At 47.5% G+C, this 19671-nt stretch overlaps 1 protein-coding gene across 2 annotated transcripts in view; it reads right to left on the reverse strand.

Moving 5' to 3' along the window:
* The window catches only part of SYT17 (synaptotagmin 17), an 82295-nt gene that overhangs the window by 13578 nt on the left and 49046 nt on the right, over window positions 1–19671 (reverse strand). For both annotated transcript variants that reach the window (XM_049638331.1, XM_049638332.1), the window contains exon 5: window positions 18366–18521. In XM_049638331.1, coding sequence (XP_049494288.1) covers window positions 18366–18521 — 156 coding nt within the window. The remainder of the gene's footprint in view (window positions 1–18365; window positions 18522–19671) is intronic.

Genomic DNA, 19671 nt, shown 5'->3' on the forward strand with positions numbered 1-19671 from the left:
ATGGTAAATGTGTATTTAACTTTAGAAGGCCATGCATACTGTTTTCCAAAGTGGTTACAGCATCTTGCATTCCCACCGGAAATGCAGGAAAGTTCTAGTTGCCCCACATCCTCGCCAACCCTTGGTATTTTCAGCCCTTATTTTTAAATTAAAAAAAAAAAAATTATTTATTTTTGGGACAGTGTAAGTGGGGGAGGGAAAGAGAGGAGGACAGAGGATCCAAAGCAGGCTCTGTGCTGACAGGCTGACAGCAGTGAGCCCGATGTGGGGCTCAAACCCACGAACTGCGAGATCATGACCTGAGCAGAAGACGGAGGGACACTCAACCAACGGAGCCACCCAGGCGCCCCAGTATTTTCGGCATTAGCTGTGCTAGTGGATGTGCAGTGGATCTTACGGTGGTTTTACTTTGCATTTCTGATGACTAAGGAGGTAGAGCATCTTTTCTGGTGGTGCTTTCCCCTTCCTGTGTCTTCTTGCGAAGGGCGTCTGTTCAAACCTTGGCCCGCTTTTTACTGAATTGTGGACTGTTGTCTTGTTACTGAGCTACTAGAATTCTTTATGTATTCTGGATACAGGTTCTTTATTGGTTATGTTTTGCAAAAAATTCCTTTTTTTTAAATTTATTTTTGAGAGAGAGGAGACAGAGCGAGTGGGGAAGGGGCAGAGAGAGAGGCAGACACAGAATCCGAAGCAGGCTCCAGGCTCAGAACTGTCAGCACAGAGCCCGACGCGGGGCTCGAACCCACAAACCGCGAGATCATGACCTGAGCTGAAGCCGGATGCTGTACGGACTGAGCCACCCAGGTGCCCCCAAAAAATTCCTCGAGGTGTGCCTTGCTCTTTTGTTTTCTTAACTCTTTCAAAGAGCAAAAGTTTTAAACCTTGATTAAGTCCATGTATCCCTTTTTCACACAGTTCACTTCAAAATAAAATAATTGCACACCCTGGGTTCTGGAAGCCAGCAACCAGTGTGGAATTGCTTTGCCGAGGGCAACTAAGAAATGAAAAATTAATCTGAGGCAGATCGGGGTGGGGGGGCGGGGAGGGTGGTGCTGATTGCCTGTGATTATTTTTCTGTACTTTTCCATATATTTGAATTATTATATAATATATATTAAAAATCAAAATGCTTTTTAAAGGTAAAAAAAAAAAATCACCTCGTAGCTGTTCAGCACTTCAGAATCTTCAAAACTTGTTTATTTCAGCCTTACAAGAATCCTTTTTTGGGCAGCCAGGAGTTGGGGCCTCCCTGGGCCACAAAGGTGCAAAAATATTTGCCAAAACCATCTGTTTCGTTTGCAAGGAGACAGAAAAGAATAAAACTGTGCCACTTTTTTTTTGGGGGGGGGGGGGGTTTGCAGATTTTGACACTAGCTATCAAAACAGACAAACATCTATGCTTCGACCAAGCAATCCCATGGCTGGGTTTTAGTTCATGGTATATTTGGACACATCAGCAGAGACGCGTTGAGGATGCCAACCCCAATGATTCTTCTAACTGCAAAAAAAAACCTGGCATTAGTCCCAATGGTACCAACAGGGGACTAATTAAATAACTTCTTCAACTCCTGGACTTAATGAAATATCACGTGGTTGGTACAAATAATTAGGGGAATCTGTGTTCCGTGTCAGCCATGCTGGTCTGCCTGCTATCTCTCCCATGTAAAGGCTTCTACACTTGCTATCCTTTTTGGCTGCAATGCTCTTCCCACACTCACTCACATCCACGTGGCACATCTCCGATCTCCTCTCTGATTGCCTTCACATCCTGGCTCAAATGTCCCCTTCTCCATGAGGCCTTCCCCGGCTACCTTGGAAAAACTTGCAATCCTCACTCCAAAACTCACTATTCTCTTTCCTTCCTTCTGTTCCTCCTTAGCACCGAACATCATCTCTACATGGCATCATATGGATTTGTTTTGTTTGCTACTTGTCTTCCCATGTTCAAGTAGCCATCTAATGAAACTGGGACTTTTTTTTAACATATATTTATTTAATTTGAGAGAGAGAGAGAGAGAGAGAGCAGGGGAGGGGCACAGAGAGAGAGGGAGAGAGAGAGAATCACAAGCAGGCTTGGAATTGTCAGCATGGAGCCTGATCCGGGGCTCGAACTCACAAACTGTGAGATCATGACCTGAGCTGAAATCAAGAGTCAGACGCTTAACCGACTGAGCATCCCCCAGGTGCCCCAAAACCAGGATTTTTGTCTAATTTGTTCACTAATGTATCCACGGCGCCTGGCTCTCCTATATATAAGTACGCTAATATGAAAAAATGCCCAAGAACCATTATGTGAAAAGAGCAAGTTGCAGAAAAGCATATATATTTTGGATACTCACAATAGCAGGTGGAGATACACACACACACACACACACACACACACACACACACACACTCATGTACATCTGCCAGATATATAGGCACATACATGTGCACATACACATAAATGCATATATTCCTAGAAAGAAGACTTGTTAGGAGTAACCACCTTTAAGCAGGGAGAATTTTTACTTTTTATTCTACTCTCTCCTAATGGTTGTATTATATACACATACATGTCTGTATAAATATATATCCTTTATAATTACAATACTGAAAAGCCATCAGAACTCCTCTTCCCTTGTGAACCCTGCACATCACCACATGCAAGTGACACGTACCCATAAACCACAAGGTGGGGAGGAGCAGAGACTGGATTTAAAAATACCCTGCTCCTCTTCCTGAGAGGGCCCCCCACCTCCTCGCCCGCAGAGCCAGGCTGCACTCCATCTGTCCAGGTCATACCACCTGGGAAGGCGGCTTGTTTGCAGAGCATGCTTCTGTCTGCCCACATTTTTATGGGTGGAAGCAAGGAAGCCATTTGAAAAATCTGCACAGATGAGCACACATTCACCCAAGAGTTTCTACCCCTGAATTCTTCACATTCAGGCAGCCAAAGAAAAACCACTAAGAATGAAGAGAGCTTAAAATGCCATAAGGAGAAGAAACATGCCTCTAACAGGCACCTAACTGGAACAGACTGGCTCTGAGCCGGCACCCGCCTGCCCTTCACAGAGGTCACCACCTCACCCTGCAAACTCCAAGACCAGCAGATCCACCGCTCTGGTTCGGGGGTGTCTCCACCTCAGCACTATCGTGGGGGGCTGTCAGTGCACTGTGGGATGCCAGCAGCATCCCCAAGCCCTACTCACCAAATGCCAGTGGCACCCCTGGAGTTGCGACAACCAGAAACACCTCCAGACCCTGCCAAATGTCCGCTGGGAGACAACATCAGCCCAGCTGAGAACCAGTGGTCAACTCCTTTCGTACGTCAGCAGGTGTCCAGGGCTTGCCAGCCAAAAGGTATCTGGCGAATTCACTACAGTAACTGCTCTCGTTGGGCTGAATTCCCCGAGCCTGGGGTTCGGTGAGGTGGGATCCCCCCAACACTGACACTCATGGGGAGCTCAGAGGCAGCAGGTGCTCGGGGAGGCAGGGGAGCAAGCTTGTTCAGGGCCCAGGTTGGCTTTTATTTGCCCACTTGGGCCCCTTTGGCAGAGACGGCCGTGAGGTCACCAAAGCCTTTTCTTCCTGGACGAGCAGCAGGACTGTTATCTCAGCCTCCCCCTCGCAGGGAGCTGGAGCCAACGGAGTCTGAATGGAAGTGAAAGTGATATTCGTAACTTCCAGGCTTGGCCTATTAAAACTTCCCACACAATCCTCAACACTTTCTCTTTCCCAACCACCAGCTAAAGGTGAAACCCTCCACGGCCTGAGGAGACGGCAGAGCCACAAAACGGAAGGGGCCTGGGTCGCTGAATCCTTGCACAGAAGGCTACTCATGAAAGAGCCCACAAACACCAGTGTGCAAGCAAGAAAGAAGCTTCTACCGTGCTAAGCCCCACACAGCGTGGCTGGTCTACTACAGCAGCCTTCCCCTCCCTTAGTTCATACAGTGACTTTAAGCAAATCATCCGAGCTCTTCCTCCTCTATAAAATGGGGATAACAGTAGTACCTCCCTCGTCTGGTTGTTGTGAGGGCCAACTCAGATAGTCCTTGGGGCGGTGCCTGGAATCCACTAAGCCTTAATGAAGGTTGCCTCTTATTAAGAGTGGGAAGAGGGGCGCCTGGGTGGCTCAGTCGGTTAAGCGGTCAACTTCGGCTCAGGTCATGACCTCGCGGTCCGTGAGTTCAAGCCCCGCGTCGGGCTCTGTGCTGACAGCTCAGAGCCTGGAGCCTGTTTCAGATTCTGTGTCTCCCTCTCTCTCTGCCCCTCCCCCGTTCATGCTCTGTCTCTCTCTGTCTCAAAAACAAATAAACGTTAAAAAAAATTAAAAAAAAAAAAAAAGAGTGGGAAGAGAGCTACCACTGAGTTCCTGCCCTTCCCATTATCCCCTCTGTGACTTCTCTTGTGAGGCACCCTCAATAACCTGGGAAAGAATGATTTGCCCCAGTCCTCAAATGCCTCAGGAATACCCTGGGCTTTACAGAAGCTTCTTGTAGTAAGGCTGGGGACCCTCATTTGATCACAGAGTTGTCCATGCCCCCCCTGAAGTGTCCTGACCCCTCCTGACCCAAGACACCACTGAGAGGGCCAAGATGACCCTGAACCAGGATGGAAGAGGATCCCACCCACGAATCATCCATAGGCTGCCTCTCTTCTGCTTCTCCAGCCCTGATAAAATTAGGCAGAATAGAATCTAAAAGCAGACACGTAATGAGAAGTTTGGTGCCCAGCCAGCAGACACCTTCCTGGGCCTGTGTAACTCAGGATCACAAAGAAAGCAGCCGTGAGGTAAGCCGCAAAGACCCTCCCTCCCCCGGCCGGAGTGGGGCACCAGCGCCTAAAGACAGAGGGAAGGCCTACCCCTTGTGCCCGCTCTGCTCATTCTTCACCCACCTGTTGGCGGGTGAAGAATGCCCTTGCCTAAGGCTGTCTCCAGAAACGATTGCCATTATAAGCCAACTACATCCTGCTTTCCTGTGGGGGCTGGGGGTTAGGCAGAAACCTAGGGGAGCAGCTTTCATGTCAGCTTACACACATGGAAAGAGAAAATTACACCCACTGAGCATCTGTTATGTGCTAAGTATCCCTACACGCACATCATCTCACTCCTTCGGGAAGGCAGAAGCCACATCTGTCACGTTCGCCAGTTTTCTCAGTGCCTAACAGTCTCGGGGGGGCGGTTTGTGAGATCAGGCCCCGCACTGGGCTCTGCACTGGCGGCACAAAGCCTCCTTGGGATTCTCTCTCTCCTTCTCTCTCTGCCCTTCCCCTGCTCTCGCTCTCTCAAAACAAATAAACTTAAATAAAAGAGAAAGAAATACTTGTCATCTAAGCTTAACAAGTAAGCTTAAGCTACTTTTACTCTGACCTCTCGTGTAACTCACTCCCCTCATTAACTATGCTCTGGCCACTTTCACCTTCTTGCTCATTCTTGCCTCGGGGCCTTTGCACTTGCCATTTCCTCTGCCTAGACTGTTCTCCCTGATCTTTGCATAGCCAGCCCTTTCTAAGCTTATATTACCCAGTTTAAAGTGATGCTCTGGCCCCTGTCACCATACTCTGTAATTATTTAGGTGTTTCTTTGTCTCACTCCAGCTAGCATACCAGTCTCATGAAAGGATTAATTATTTCTGTCTCTCTGCTATTTCTCCGGCAACTAGCACAGCACCTCAATATAGTAGGGGCTTGATAAATATTTGAGGCTGTGTAACTCAGTGACCGAGAGTCCAGATTCTGGACCCAGAAGACCTTGAGCACAGTACTTCCCCAATCAGTGCCTCAGTTCCTCCTTCATAACATAATTGCAATTCCTATGTCACAGTGCCATGAAGATTAAATGAGTTAATTCACGTGAAGCACTCAGAGCAGTGCTGGGCACACAGGAAGTGCCATGAATGTGTTTGCTATCATTGCTAAAGACGGAATGAGCTACCTCGAGGCAGACCTATGTTTTTGTATTTTCATTTTATTTATTTTATTTTATTTTAGGCGCAAGCGAGCAAGGGGCAGAGAGAGGGGGAGAGAGAAGTGGGGCTCACCCAAAGTGAGGCTCGAGCTCACCCAATGTGGGACTCAAACTCACGAACTGTGATATAGTGACCTGAGCTGAAGTCAGGCGCTTAACTGAGCCACCCAGATGCCCCCTCCAGGTAGATCTTATTTAAATCTGACAGGTGGAAAATGGAGGTTCAACAACATGAAAAGGTCCTACTTGAGATGACTCAGTTACCACGCTCTTTGGATCTGGTTCTCGGACTTCTAAGCCAAAGCTTGATCCACAAGGTCTCCCCGAGATGCAGGCAGATAAGGGACACTCAGCCTGTGCCCCACAGTCCCTAGTGTTTTAAAGGTTAAGCCTTCTCCCGCACGAGCAGCTCTGGGTTGGTGCAGTCAAGACAAAGAATGGACAGAAGGACTCTCCGGAAAGGATATTCATGGTGTCTGGTTTATTCCACCAGCAAGCCTTCGTCTTACAGCCACCAGGTGCTGGCCTTGGCTGCTGAGCCCGGCGGCCTCTCGCCAGCACTGAAGCACAAGGCAAGGCTGAATCTGGCCTTCACTGGCTCTCCTTTCCCACTTCTTGCTGAGGCTCTGCAGGGACACGTGTGGTTGAATAAATCCCCAGCCCCCTGATGCTTTCCCCCATGGAGATTTGCCTGGAATGAGGTTCCCTCCAAAGGCACCAAACACATTAAACAACCATGCAAATGGAGTAAAAATCCCCAGGAGCCCTGGCAGCTGGCCTGGTCTTTAAAGGCTGCCACCAGAACCCAAAATGAATGTTTAAGATCCAGCCAAGTTTTACCACCTGGGTGGATGGACTCTGGCAGCCTCAAGGAGCTCTCCGGAGGAGAAGTGAGGTGGGAGTGCTCTGCCAGGAGAGCCAGGCGTCTGCTTCCATCTGCTGACTGCCTATGCTCACATCCAGGCTCAATGTCACATCCACCGAGCCCTCACTAAGGGCCAACTGCTGTGCTAATAACATTACGTACATCATTTCCTTTTGTCCCCATGGCACTCTAAGAGTTGGGAGACTGAAATCTACAGACAAGGAAATGTTCATTCAGAGTAACGAGTTAAGGAGCTTGCCAAGATAGAGGAGTGTCCTTTACATCTACACCATGAGCACTTTCTGTTGACTCTGCCTCCTACCTTAGATCTCACTGTTAATTTTTTGAACCCCCTTTTGCCACCTCCGTGGTCCAAGCCACCATCACCTGTCCCTTTGATCAGCACTGTAGCCTTCCAGAAGGTCTCTTGGCTCCCCCTCTTGCCTTCTGACAACACCATCCTCCATTCAACAGCTGGAGTGATAGTTTATTAATTCTTTTAAATGTTCATTTATTACTTAGAGAGAGAGAGAGAGAGAGAGTGCACACAAGGGAGGGGCAGAGAGAGAGGGAGACAGAATACCAACCAGGCTCTGCCATCAACACAGATGTGGGGCTTGAACCCACAAACCACTGTGATCATGACCTGAGCTGGACTCAAGAGTCGGACGCTTAAGTGACTGGGCCACCCAGGCGCCCCTGGACTGATACTTTAAAACATGATCATAGCACTTCCCTGGCCAAATACCCTCCAAGGGCTTCTCAAGGCACTTAGGAAAAAAAAGTGAGCTTCTCATCCTACAGCCTCTACTTGACCTGCCCTGTGGTACTTTTTCCAAACTCACACTGCCTTCTGTGCCCTGGACATAATGGGGTAAGCTGGGAGAACAGGTGAAGTGTCTTCCTACTATTCAAAGCGTGGTCTTCAGGCCAGCATCGGTGTTACGTGGAGCTTATTAGAAACACAGAGGCTCAGGTCTCTCTCAGACTTACTGACTCAGGATCTGCATTTTAACAAGATCGCCAGGAGATTCACACAGTCATCAAAGTGTACTTGGTTAAGAGCGAGGAAGACTTGGGAACCAAACAACTTGGGCTGGAAGCCTGGCCCAACCATTCACCAGCTGGATGACCTCGTGCCCCAAGTGACCAGTTATTTCCTACGTAGTAAAGAATTCATTGTGTCCACAGAGTGATCTGGTCTATGTCCTTGGCTCCTGGGAGGTGATCTCCGGGCTTCTGGAATATCCTGCAGGGGCTGTGTTTGCCTCAGGGCCCCGGGCACTGGACAATGTGATTTATGGGGAGAGCTTTGGGTCTCCTGGAGGAACTGATGATGAGAGGTATTAGCTGGACCTCTGGGAGGTGCTGGAGGCTGAAGTTCAGCTGTCAGAGAGTGCAAGATGGAGCTCCAGTACAAGTTCTGGACACCAAAGGCTCGGTGAACTCCCCTAATCGGTAACATTCTATGCACAGTGCACACCTAGTGACCAGGAAGAGGCAGCGCCATCCAGGACTCCTTGCGGAGAAAATGACCAGAGGCTCCGCATCTGGACCCCTTCTGGACTCTGCCCTGTGTGTCTCCTTCCTGGGCCGATTTTCATTTGTGTCCTTCTGCCACCATGAGACTGTAGTCTTAAGTAGCACTTTCTGGAGTCCTGTGAGTCATTCTTGTGCATCATTGAAACTGCACGGTCACAGGGACCCTGACTTTCTAGCCGGCTGGTCTGAAGTGAGAACAGGGCAGTCTTGTGGGGACCATTCTCGCAGACTTTGCAGTTGGCTCGACTCACTGCAATCCCTTTCTCTGAGCTTCAGTTTCCCCAATGAATAATGGCCACCTTATAAGTTTATTGAAAGACCAAATGAGACAATGAACTCACAGGGGTTTCACGATAAATATAATGTCCCCACTGTTCAGTCAAGGCAACTGAGCCTCACCAAGGCAAAGCCACTTGCCCACAGTCATGGTCTGAGGCCAGGGCTGGCTGAATTCAACCACAGCGCGATACTGCCTCCTCGTGACTTGCTAATGCTTTCTGGGATGGGAAGGACAGTCATGGGGCCCCTGAGCTAGTGGTCCAGCAACCTGGTAAGGAACTCATGGGACGTCTGGGGGGTAAGTCCCCCACTCCCATCCTGATGGTCGCCACCATACTTCTCTCTTTTCCCCTTCTGTTCCTCTTTCCCTCTAATCGTTTTACTCTGCTGATCACAGTACATCATTTCTCTTGATCTGTCTGTAAGTTCACTCTTTCCTCCATCATCTCCATTCTGCCTTTGCGCCCAGCCAGTGAATATCTGATTTGTCATTCTACTTTGCCGTGCAAAAATTTCCACTTGGTTCTTTTTTCTGTTTCTCTACTAACCTGCTACATTCTCTACTATACCATTCTTTCCAAGAGGATTCAGGCTTACTTCTTGGAGCATGGTTGTAAGAACTTCTCTAAAGTCTCTGTGTGATCATTCCAATATCTGGGTCATCTTGCAGTGGGTGCCTGCTGATTATATTTCCTCTGACAATTTGCCAGACTTTGCTGGTTCTTTGTGAACCAGGTCATTCTGGAGTGTATCCTGGACATTTTGAATATTATATCATGAGACTCTAGGTCTTGTTTAAATCCTTCTAAATAGGGGCGCCTGGGTGGCTCAATTGATTAAGCGTCCAACTTCAGCTCAGGTCATGATCTCGTGGTTTGTGAGTTTAAGCCCTGCATCAGGCTCTGCAGCCTGCATCCAATCTTCTGTCTCCCTTTCTCCCTGCCCCTACCCTACTCCCACTCTCTTTCTCTCTCAAAAATAAAAATAATAAAAAATTATTTTAAAATACATACATAAATAAATAAATAAATAAATAAATAAATCCTTCTAAATATATTGGTTTTTCAGTTGCATCAGGCAACTGGCTAGGTTAGGTTCAGACCACATGTTCTAACCCGCCTTCTATATGCTGTTCTTCCAATGTCAGTTAGTTTTCAAGGTCTTTTCAGTGTTATTCCTATCTGTCCCCAAGGAGCCAGCTCCAAACCCGGGTGGTAGTCTACACTTTGTAGTTCGGTTCTCAACATCTCCCATGTACTGCTTAGGGTCATATTCACTCACGAGCAGCTCGGGGTGAGCCCAGGAATTCATATGTAAGTTCATGGGCTTCCTTCTGGGGCTGCCTTCCTCTCTGCAATCTTCCCCACACTCTGGCCCACAGGGGCCCACTTTCATTACCCTCTGTCCAGAAAGCAGAGGCTTTGGTCTCCACGCTCGGCCGCTCACTTCCTGTGACCGGATCTGGGTCTTGGCTGGAGCCAAGCGCCTACCGCCGGGTCCTCCCACACACTGCCAACCCCAGGGCACTTCAGGGAGCACAAGCCGGTCTGGTTCTATGGCTGAGTTGGCACAGCTTTCGTGTCAATCCCTGGCTCGTGGACACTGTACCAGCTGGCAGCTTTGGGGTGACGACGATTAGGTGAGGGAGCTAGGCTAGGGAGACAGCCACAGGCAGCCGGGCCGAGCCGTTAACCTCAAAAGCGCCAGCATTTCAACTCTTACACACTGGAATTATTCAAATGACAGGCATGATTTTCCAAGGGGCTATTTCTGGGGTGGACAAGGCCACATGCTGATTTGCCTTTACTTCCCATCATAGGAATAATTTGCTACATTTTACACAAGAGAAAGTCCAGACTCAGAGGGGTGGAGTCCTCTGCTTGAAGTCACACAGCTGGCTAACAGTGGGGCCAAGATTCAAGTCCAAGTCTGTATAACTCCAGAGTCCGTCTGCTCCTCTATGGCAACATCTGTCATCATCACCGTCACCATCACATTGGTGTTCACGGAGCACGAACTGTGTACAAGGCACCGTGTAAAGCTTTTTATATGATGTACTGAGGTTGGAAGGGTGTAAGAGGAGGAAACTGAGGTTCGGGAAAGGGACGTCCCTGACCCAAGGTCACATGCACTTGCTACATGGTAAGGGTGTCATGTGAACCAAGCCGTATGTCACCCCGATCCATACTCTGAATGGCTGTGCACCCGTTTCTCTAGGAGGCAGAGCTACGCCTGGTGCCCAGTCAGCTGGGCAGGGAGAGGAGACAGAGGCTGTGGGGAGGCTGGAGAGGAGGCGTGGCAGAGGTGGGCTGAGGCCAGATGCTGGGGAACATCTGTGGCCCCGAACAAGCCCACAGCATCTCTCCATCTCGAGGGAGTTTCTGGCTCTCGCAGAAAGGCTCTGCCCCTCTCAGACTGGCCTCCTCTCCTCTCCTCGGCTGGAAGCCCTCGGCTTCTCCAATGTCCTGCTTCCCAAACCCCAACACTTTTTCCAGCGGGTCCTCCACTGCCCGATCAGCCCTGAAGTTTTCCCAGGCGCGAAGGTAGCAGCATCACTCCAGACCTTCTATCTCACCCTCCACCACGCGACCCCGCCCACCTCATCATACCAGCAGATTCAATGAACCAATTTGATGCTAGAGCTGCAGAAAGCCAAGCAATTATGGAAGCAGACCAGGTGCCTTGGAACTCACTCTCGAAGAGAGGCCTGGGAGGCCTCCAAGCAGACAGTGGGGTGAGGAGGGAGGCAGAACAGTGTGGGCGAATGCTGCTAACCCAGGCTGTGCAAGAGAATCACCTGGGGGGGGCGCCTGGGTGGCTCAGTCGGTTAAGCGTCCGACTTTGCTCAGGTCACGATCTCGCGGTACGCGGGTTCAAGCCCCGCGTCAGGCTCTGGGCTGATGGCTCAGAGCCTGGAGCCTGCTTCAGATTCTGTGTTTCCCTCTCTCTCTGCCCCTCCCCCGTTCATGCTGTGTCTCTCTCTGTCTGAAAAATAAACGTTAAAAAAAATTAAAAAAAAAAAAAAAAAGAGAGAATCACCTGGGGAACCGTGAAACACATACCCCCTTCTCCTTCCCCAAACACAGATGCTCTGGCTCATACAGTTGCTCTGGCCTGGGGCCTGGGCCTCAGGATTTTTTAAAGTCCCAACATAATATATGTAATTTTTTTTTTCAAAAAAAATTTTTTACATTTATTTATTTTTGAGAAACAGAGTGAGACAAAGTGTGACCGGGGAGGGGCAGAGAGAGAAGGAGACACAGAATCTGAAGCAGGCTCCAGGCTCTGAGCAAGCGGTCAGCACAGAGCCTGATGTGGGACTTGAACCCACGAACCGTGAGGTCATGACCTGAGCCAAAGTCGGATGCTCAACCGACTGAGCCACCCAGGCGCCCCAATATATGTATTTTTTTAAGTGTTTATTTTATTTTTGAGAGAGAGATAGAGCACCAGCAGCGGAGGGGCAGACAGAAGGAGACACAGAATCTGAAGCAGGCTCCAGGCTCTGAGCTGTCAGCACAGAGCCAAACGCAGGGCTTGAACCCATGAACCGGAAATCATGACTTGAGCAGAAGTCGGACACTTAATCGACTCAGCCACCCAGGCGCCCCTATAAAATAAGTTTTCCTTCCCTTTTTGGGTTTTCCACAGAAACTCTGACTTTAAGTTTAGCAAGTGGGTAGAAAATATTATTTATTTGTGTGTACTGCCCTGCTTTCTTTCAGAAAAGCCTTAAGGTGGACCTAGCTATATAAATATGGTGTCTTCTGAGTAATAATAATAATAGCTATACTGATGGGGCGCTTTCTCTGAGCCAAGCACCATTCTATGCCTTTGTGTACATTATTAACCCAGTTTGGACTTGACAACAATCTACTGATGTAGGAACCATTATCCCCATTTTACAGATGAGGAAGGTGAGGCAAAAAAGAGGTCAAGGCAAGCGCCAAGATCATAGAACGAACCCCTGGGCATCTGGCTCCAGGGCGTGGCCCCTAACAATGACATTTAGGTCCTTCAAGTGACAATGAAAGGGCAGGGACTTTTCTCAGGAAAACAGTCGGCAAGGGGCCAGCCTCAGCATCCACGTACTACTCTGAACCGCCTGCGTTCTGTGGAGCTCCAGCTGCATTTCTTGTTTTTGTTTTTTAAACTGTCATAAAATATGCGCAACATAAAATTTACACTTACACACTTTTAGGTATTCAATGCAGTGGCATCGAGATGATTCCGATTGTGGCAGAACCACCGCGCTATCCGTCTCCAGAAGCTTTTATCTTCCCAAACTAGAATTCCACACCCGCCAGCAAATTAGTCCCCATTCTCCTCCCCCCCCAGCCCCGGTTAAACCTCTATTCTATTTTCTGTCTCTATCGATTTGTCTACTCTAGGCATCTCACATAAATGGAATTATATAGCATTTGACCTTTCATATCTGCCTCATTTCATGTAGCAGGATGCGTTCAAGGTTCATCCGCTTTGTAGCACGTCACCATTTCCCTCCTTTGAAGGCTGGATAACAGTCCATTGAAGGGACAGGTCACATTTTGTTTATCCATGTAGCCATCTATTGATGGACACCTGGGCTGCTTCCACATTCTAGCTAATGGGAATCATATCGCTATGAGCGTGGATACGCCAATGTCTGTTTTGAGTCCCGTTTTCGATTCTTTTGGGGATATACCCAGAGCGCAATTGCTGGATCACATAGTAATTCTATTTTTAATTTTTTGCAGAGGCACCATCAATCTGCATTTCTATTTTTCCTTCTTTTCTTCCCCCACTTCCAATAATAGCCCACTAACCACAGTGGCCAAATCCACTTTACTTTCCCCAGAAGACTTTTGGGCTGCATGTTTCTCCCCCATGAGTTGAAAAGCCACCCCACACCCCCTTTTTAAACTTCAGCTGCAGAAGTCACCTGATTGAAAACTGCAGAAGAACCCTCATCCCACACAGGAAAGTAACTGCCAAGAAAGCCCCGCCCGCCAGCTAATTACAGGCTTTTACCAGGATTCTCCACAAATGCTCAAAATGCAGATCAACCTTACTTTGGTTGGGAAGTGTTTGGAAACAAGCTAATAGGTAGGTTTCAGATCTTTAGCCTGGAGGTGACAGCTCTTTCCCCTAGCTGATAAAGCAAGTTAGAACATTCTAGATTTGAATTCAGGACAATTCCTCAATTGCCTAGATAGATACTAGTTCAATCTGTATTTCTTTTATTATTGCAGCCAGGGCCCTTCATGAAAAATGCCATCCCAGCTGGGATTTCCACTCACAGCTATGGTTCTCAACCCTGACTGCGTTGCTTTAAACATCTGGGGTGCTTTAGAAATACACATACACATATACAGAGAGAGAGCTGAGACCCCAGACTCAGTCCAGTTGGTCAGAGTCTCTGGGAGTGGGGTCTGGCCATTGGTAGCACTTTAAAGCTCCTAGTCGATTCTGAAGTACATACAGCCAGAGTTAAGAATCCCTTAGTGAAGAAGGCAGGGAGACCTGAGATTCTTCCTTCTCTAGAAAGAATATTTTCAATGGGCTTTAAGCTGGCAAGAGGTGCCCTCGAGCTAGGAGCCTGAAACCCCAACATTTGTAAATTTTTGAAAAATGTTTATTTATTTTTGAGAGAGAAAGAGAGAGAAAACGAGCAGGGGATGAGCAGAAAGAGAAGGAGACACAGAATCAGAAGCAGGCTCCAGGCTCTGAGCTGTCAGCACAGAACCTGACGGGGCCTCGAACTCATGAACCGTGAGATCATGACCTGAGCCCAAGTCAGATACTCAACCGACTGAGCCACCCAGGCACCCCTCAAAAACCCCAACATTTAAACAAGAGAAGCAGGTCTTCCACAAATGGAGAGCACAGGCCTTGTCTGATACCTGTCACCATAAGTGCAGGGGGTGACTGAGAGATGTATGGGGGTGGGGGCGGGAGAGCTGCCCCAGTTTGAGGCTTCTGCTCTACGGTGTTCACATACGGGACTCAAGGCTTCAAAACACCTCTGAACGGATGTCAAAACTTTCTGTCCTTCTGGGTATTTTTCTGCTGCAAGGTTCTTACCACATTATCTCAAGCTCTGTCACATGCCCCTGACCTCCCCACACCCTCCCTTGCCCCCCACTATGTGTAATCTCTGCTGTTACTGTACTACACAAGAGGACGGCATATAATGCGATTATAAAAAATAAGGAGCTAGGCCCACTAACATTTGCATCGACCTGGAGGGACTGCACACCTTCGTTTGTTAATGAAACAAAAGCAAGTTTCAGAGTAGTGTCCACAGAACAGTCCCAAAAGCTCCATGAGAGCAGGAAGAGCAGGGGCTGTTTTGTTCACTGCTATATTCCCAGCCCTCGGAAACAGTGTCTGGGACATCGCACGTGCTCAATACATACTTCCTGAATTAATGAATAACTTCTTTTTTTTAAAGAAATGTTTATTTATTGATTTCGGCAGGGGGGAGGGGCAGAGAGAGAGGGAGAGAGAGAACCCCAAGCAGGCTCTACGCTGTCGGCACAGAGCTGGATGCCGGGCTCAAACTCACAAACCCTGAGATCATGACCTGAGCCGTAATCAAGAATCTGACACTAAACCGACTAGCCACCCAGATATCCCTAACGAATAACTTCTTAAAAGAGCTGAATTTTCTGTATGTGCATGATGTTTGTGTGAAGAAGGAAGAAAGTGTGAAATGATGCATACCAGGACACTCAAGGTGGTGACCGGTGACTTAAGGGAGAAGGGACTAGAAGGGGAATGAAGAAGAGAGTAAAACTGCCTTTTAATAATAATTAACAGGGGCGCCTGGGTGGCTCAGTGGTTTAAGCGTCCGACCTCGGCTCAGGTCATGATCTCACGGTCCATGAGTTTGAGCCCCGCGTCCGGCTCTGTGCTGACAGCTGGGATCCTGGAGCCTGCTTTGGATTCTGTGTCTCCCTCTCTCTCTGCCCCTCCCCCACCCATGCTCTGTCTCTATCAAAAAATAAATAAATGTTAAAAAAAAATTGTTTTTAAATAATAATTAACAGTTACTGGAGCACCTGGGCGGCTCAATCAGTTTAGCATCTGACTCTTGATTTCAGCTCAGGTCATGATTTCGAAATCGTGAGTTCGAGCCCCAAGTTGGGCTCTGTACGGACAAGGTGGCATCTGCTTGGGATTTTCTTTCTCTCTCTCTCTCTCTCTCTCTCTCTCTCTCTCTCTCCCTCCCTCCCCCTCCCCCATGCACTCTCTCTCAAAATAAATAAATAAACAAAAAATAATAATAGTTAACGGTTACTAAGTGCTTGCTGTGCACTAGACACAGTGCTTAGCAAAGATTATGTCTTGTTCTCATTTAACCCACATAACAATCTTTCAAGATGTCCTTGTGTAGTTACACCCATTTTACACCCTAGTAAGCATATAGCTGTTAGAGCGATAAATGCTCAAATTTTAGAAGAGATGATTAAAGACGCAAAAAAAATAAGAACATTCTTTAAAAAAAAAAAAAAAAAAAAAAGATTTTTAAAAAAAAAAAAAAAAAAAAAAGCTATGGATGACCAAGAACTGAAAATAAATCCAGGTAAAACCTAGAGCTATGTTGTCCAACTGATAGCCATCATGTCTTGCTCAAGGCCACAAAGCCAAGGCCCAGGCCCTGGCTCCACAGCCCATGCATTTAAACCCACCTGCTCTTCTGATTCTCTGTCCATTCGCATCTTTTGGTTGTGACGGGCGTGTGCTACTTTTGTCATAAAATCGTAAGTAAAGTAAAATACACAAGTGTCAGCGCTTTCCTTATGGGCACTCAATGCCCCCTGGGCCCCCTCCTGATCTCCATGTGCAACATTAAGTCCTTTATTTTTAGTAGGGCCTTGGGAATCCATATTCCATGCTTGGATCTTATCTTGGTTCAATAAAGCTCCCACTGCCTGCCCTCTACCATTTAAAGATTCAGGGGAATCACTGTCTTCTGTCTTCACCTGAAACCTTGGGGAGAGTGGGACCCTTGGACAGCAGCCATCGCAGGCTGCAACAGATAGGACTGTCGTGTCTGCTTAGGGCAGGCATCCCCTGAATGGATGCAGACTCTCTGGGTGACAGGCCCTTAGAAAACCCAGAACCAACCTGCCTCGGGGGAGTCCTGGAGCACAGCGCATTTGCAATCTTGGCGATGAGAAGCAATAAGCCCATGCAGAAGAAGCCTCACATGCAACGGCTTTTCAGCCATGGCCTTCTTTCTTGGGAGACCTGCAGCTAAGGGTTTTAGACTAGATCTAAACAGATGAAGCTTCTGACTACTCTGGAGCAGGACTCTTCAGTGTGATGTCAGAACCCCAATGCCAGCACTACCTGCGCATTTGGGAAAGGCAGACCCCTTCATCTTTGGAGCGAGGAAGACTAGAGCCTGAATCTTGATTCTACCAGTCTGATGCTGGGTGGCTCGCTCAGGTTTTAAGCCTTGGTCTCGGTCCCCAGCCCTGTAAGTCTACGGGGATGATACTGACTTGACAGGGGGAATCATGATGAGTATTAGCGATAATATAAGTGAAGCCCCTCCTATGACGAGGACACAGGAGATAAAAACCATTACTTCTATTGGTTCTATGCTGCGGTAGCCAGCTTCCAAAATGGCTCCCAACGATCCCTAACTCCCAGTATTCACACCCTCCTGTAATCCCCTTCCCCTAGAAGGTGAGCTGGACCCACTGGGTCGCTTTTAGTGGACAGAATACGGCAAAAGTAATGGGACATCATTTTTAAGGTTAGGTTAACAATAAGACTCCGACTTCCATCTTGCTCCCTCACGTGCCTGCTCTGATGGAAGCCATCTGTCATGCTGTGAGTTACCCCATGGAGAAGCCCATGTGATGAGAAACACAAGAAGGTCACTGGCTGACATCCAAGAAGGAACTGAAGCCTCCAATCCCATGTATCTCCACTGCAAGAAATGGAATCCTGCCAACCGTTGACTATGTGCATAAGCTTAAAAACAGATCCTCCCCCAGATGAGCATTAAGATGAGACTGCGGCCCCAGCCAATACCTTGAGTGCAGGCCTTGTCAGATAACCTCAGCCAGGAGCACCGAGCGACGCTATGCCTGGGTTCCTGAGCCATAGGAACTATGAGCTTAATAAATGTTCACTATTTTAAGTCACTAAATTCGTTTTGCAGCAATAGGTAACTAATACACCCTGAAAACAACCGATTAAATTCAACCAGAGTGGCACATGGAGCCTCTACTTAAACACCATGTCCTCTGGGAAGGCTTTCAAAATCCTCCTGAGTTAGGTGACCCTATTTCCTCATGTTTCCCTATTAGACTATAAGCTACTGGAATGATCATGCCACCAAAACTAACATAGTGAGCACTCATTACTATTTCCAGGTTGTAAGTCCCTTAGTCTTCACGACAAACCTATGAAGCAAGTACTATTATTGCCCATTTCATAGGTGAAGAAACTGAGGCTCAGAGGGGCCAAGCTACTTGCCCAAGTCTTCAGTAATTATGTGGAAGCGCCAGGAAACCTGGCTCCAAAGTTTACATTTGTAATAATCATGCTGTACAGTTTTATGGATCTTGCCCAAGTTCACAAGTGGTAAATGAATTCAAACCCAGGTAGCTGAATAGCAGACATGAAGTTCTTAAAGACTGTCCTCTCTAGATACCTTCTGTTTTTAGGACAATAAGTGGAATAGCCTCACCTGGAGATCATCAGGATCTGGAACACAACGTACCTGTAAACACTAAGCTGGCATTTTCCAGTTCTTCTTGGGGAACTTTGAAGCTGAAGGATTCATTGTAGAAAGGATCAATTGTTCCTCTTAAGAAGGATGTCTTCTTTGTTTTCACAAGCTTGAGTCCATGTACCAGCTGGATTTTCACAAACGGGTCTGGGAATCGGACACAGCATTATAGAATGTTGGAGCTCATGAAACCCAATCCATCCATCCAACTTGCCATCTATCTGATAACCCAACCACCTACCCATCCTTTCGCCACTCTTTTTCCCCATCAATCCATTTATCTTTCCATCCATCAGTCCAGGTATCCACCCCTCCTTTTGTTCATCCATCTTCCCATCCATCCGTCCATTATCCATTCCTCTCTCTTCCCCATCCAGCTGTTTATCTGCTCATCCCCTTCTCTCTTCCTCCAGCCATCCAAGATTTATTGAGCTCCTCCCATGTGTCAAGCACTGTATGCATTTAACAGATGAAGAAACTGAAGACTCAAGATAGGAAATGATCTACTTAAGATCAGACTAGTGGGAGAAGAGTCAGACCCAGAGCCTGCCCTCATTTTTCTGCCCCTAGAAACCCATTACCTTGTCAGTGAGCCCATAGCTCATACGTAGGAGTATCAGAATAGTAACTATCATTCTTAGATCACTTTCTAATTTACAAAGAGATTCGCGTACCTTATCTAATATTTGTTGAAACAATCCAGTGAGATGGATACTGTTATTATCTCAATTTTTCGGATGGAGAAATTGAGGCTTATGGAGGTTAAATAACCTCTTCAAGGTCACATCATTTGTAAGCAGTAGAATTAGGACTTGGTTCAGGAAGTTTGACTTTGGAACACTTAATCATTTTATCATACTGACTTTCCCATGGTGATGAGTCTGAAACTCTCCAGCCTTAATACCATCCCCTCCAATGGCCCCTTCAAAGCCTCTATTTTTATAATGTGGTTTTTGAGAATGCAAGTTGTCTTCTAAATGCAGCTGTCACCTTATAGCAAAAGTGATTTATTTTAGCTACTGTACTTAGAGGAGACAGTAGTTCCTCCACTGAGCTGAAGAGGTCCCAGAGACCCTGGCTACTTTCATGATAATATCCTTTGCTGTCAAGGGAGAAGCTACATACAGATGGAATGGAATCTGTTCCATTTCATTAAAAGTCATGCTTGAATTGGTTTGCTATACAGTCAGACACTTTAAATACAACAGTCTTTTCAGAGCTCGGATTTAAAAAGATTCACGGTCCACTTGAAATGAGCTAGGGAAAAAAACCTCAGGGTGTACCCCACACGCCCAGA

Source organism: Panthera uncia, chromosome E3, assembly GCF_023721935.1.
Source record: "Panthera uncia isolate 11264 chromosome E3, Puncia_PCG_1.0, whole genome shotgun sequence".
Classification (NCBI taxonomy): domain Eukaryota; kingdom Metazoa; phylum Chordata; class Mammalia; order Carnivora; family Felidae; genus Panthera; species Panthera uncia.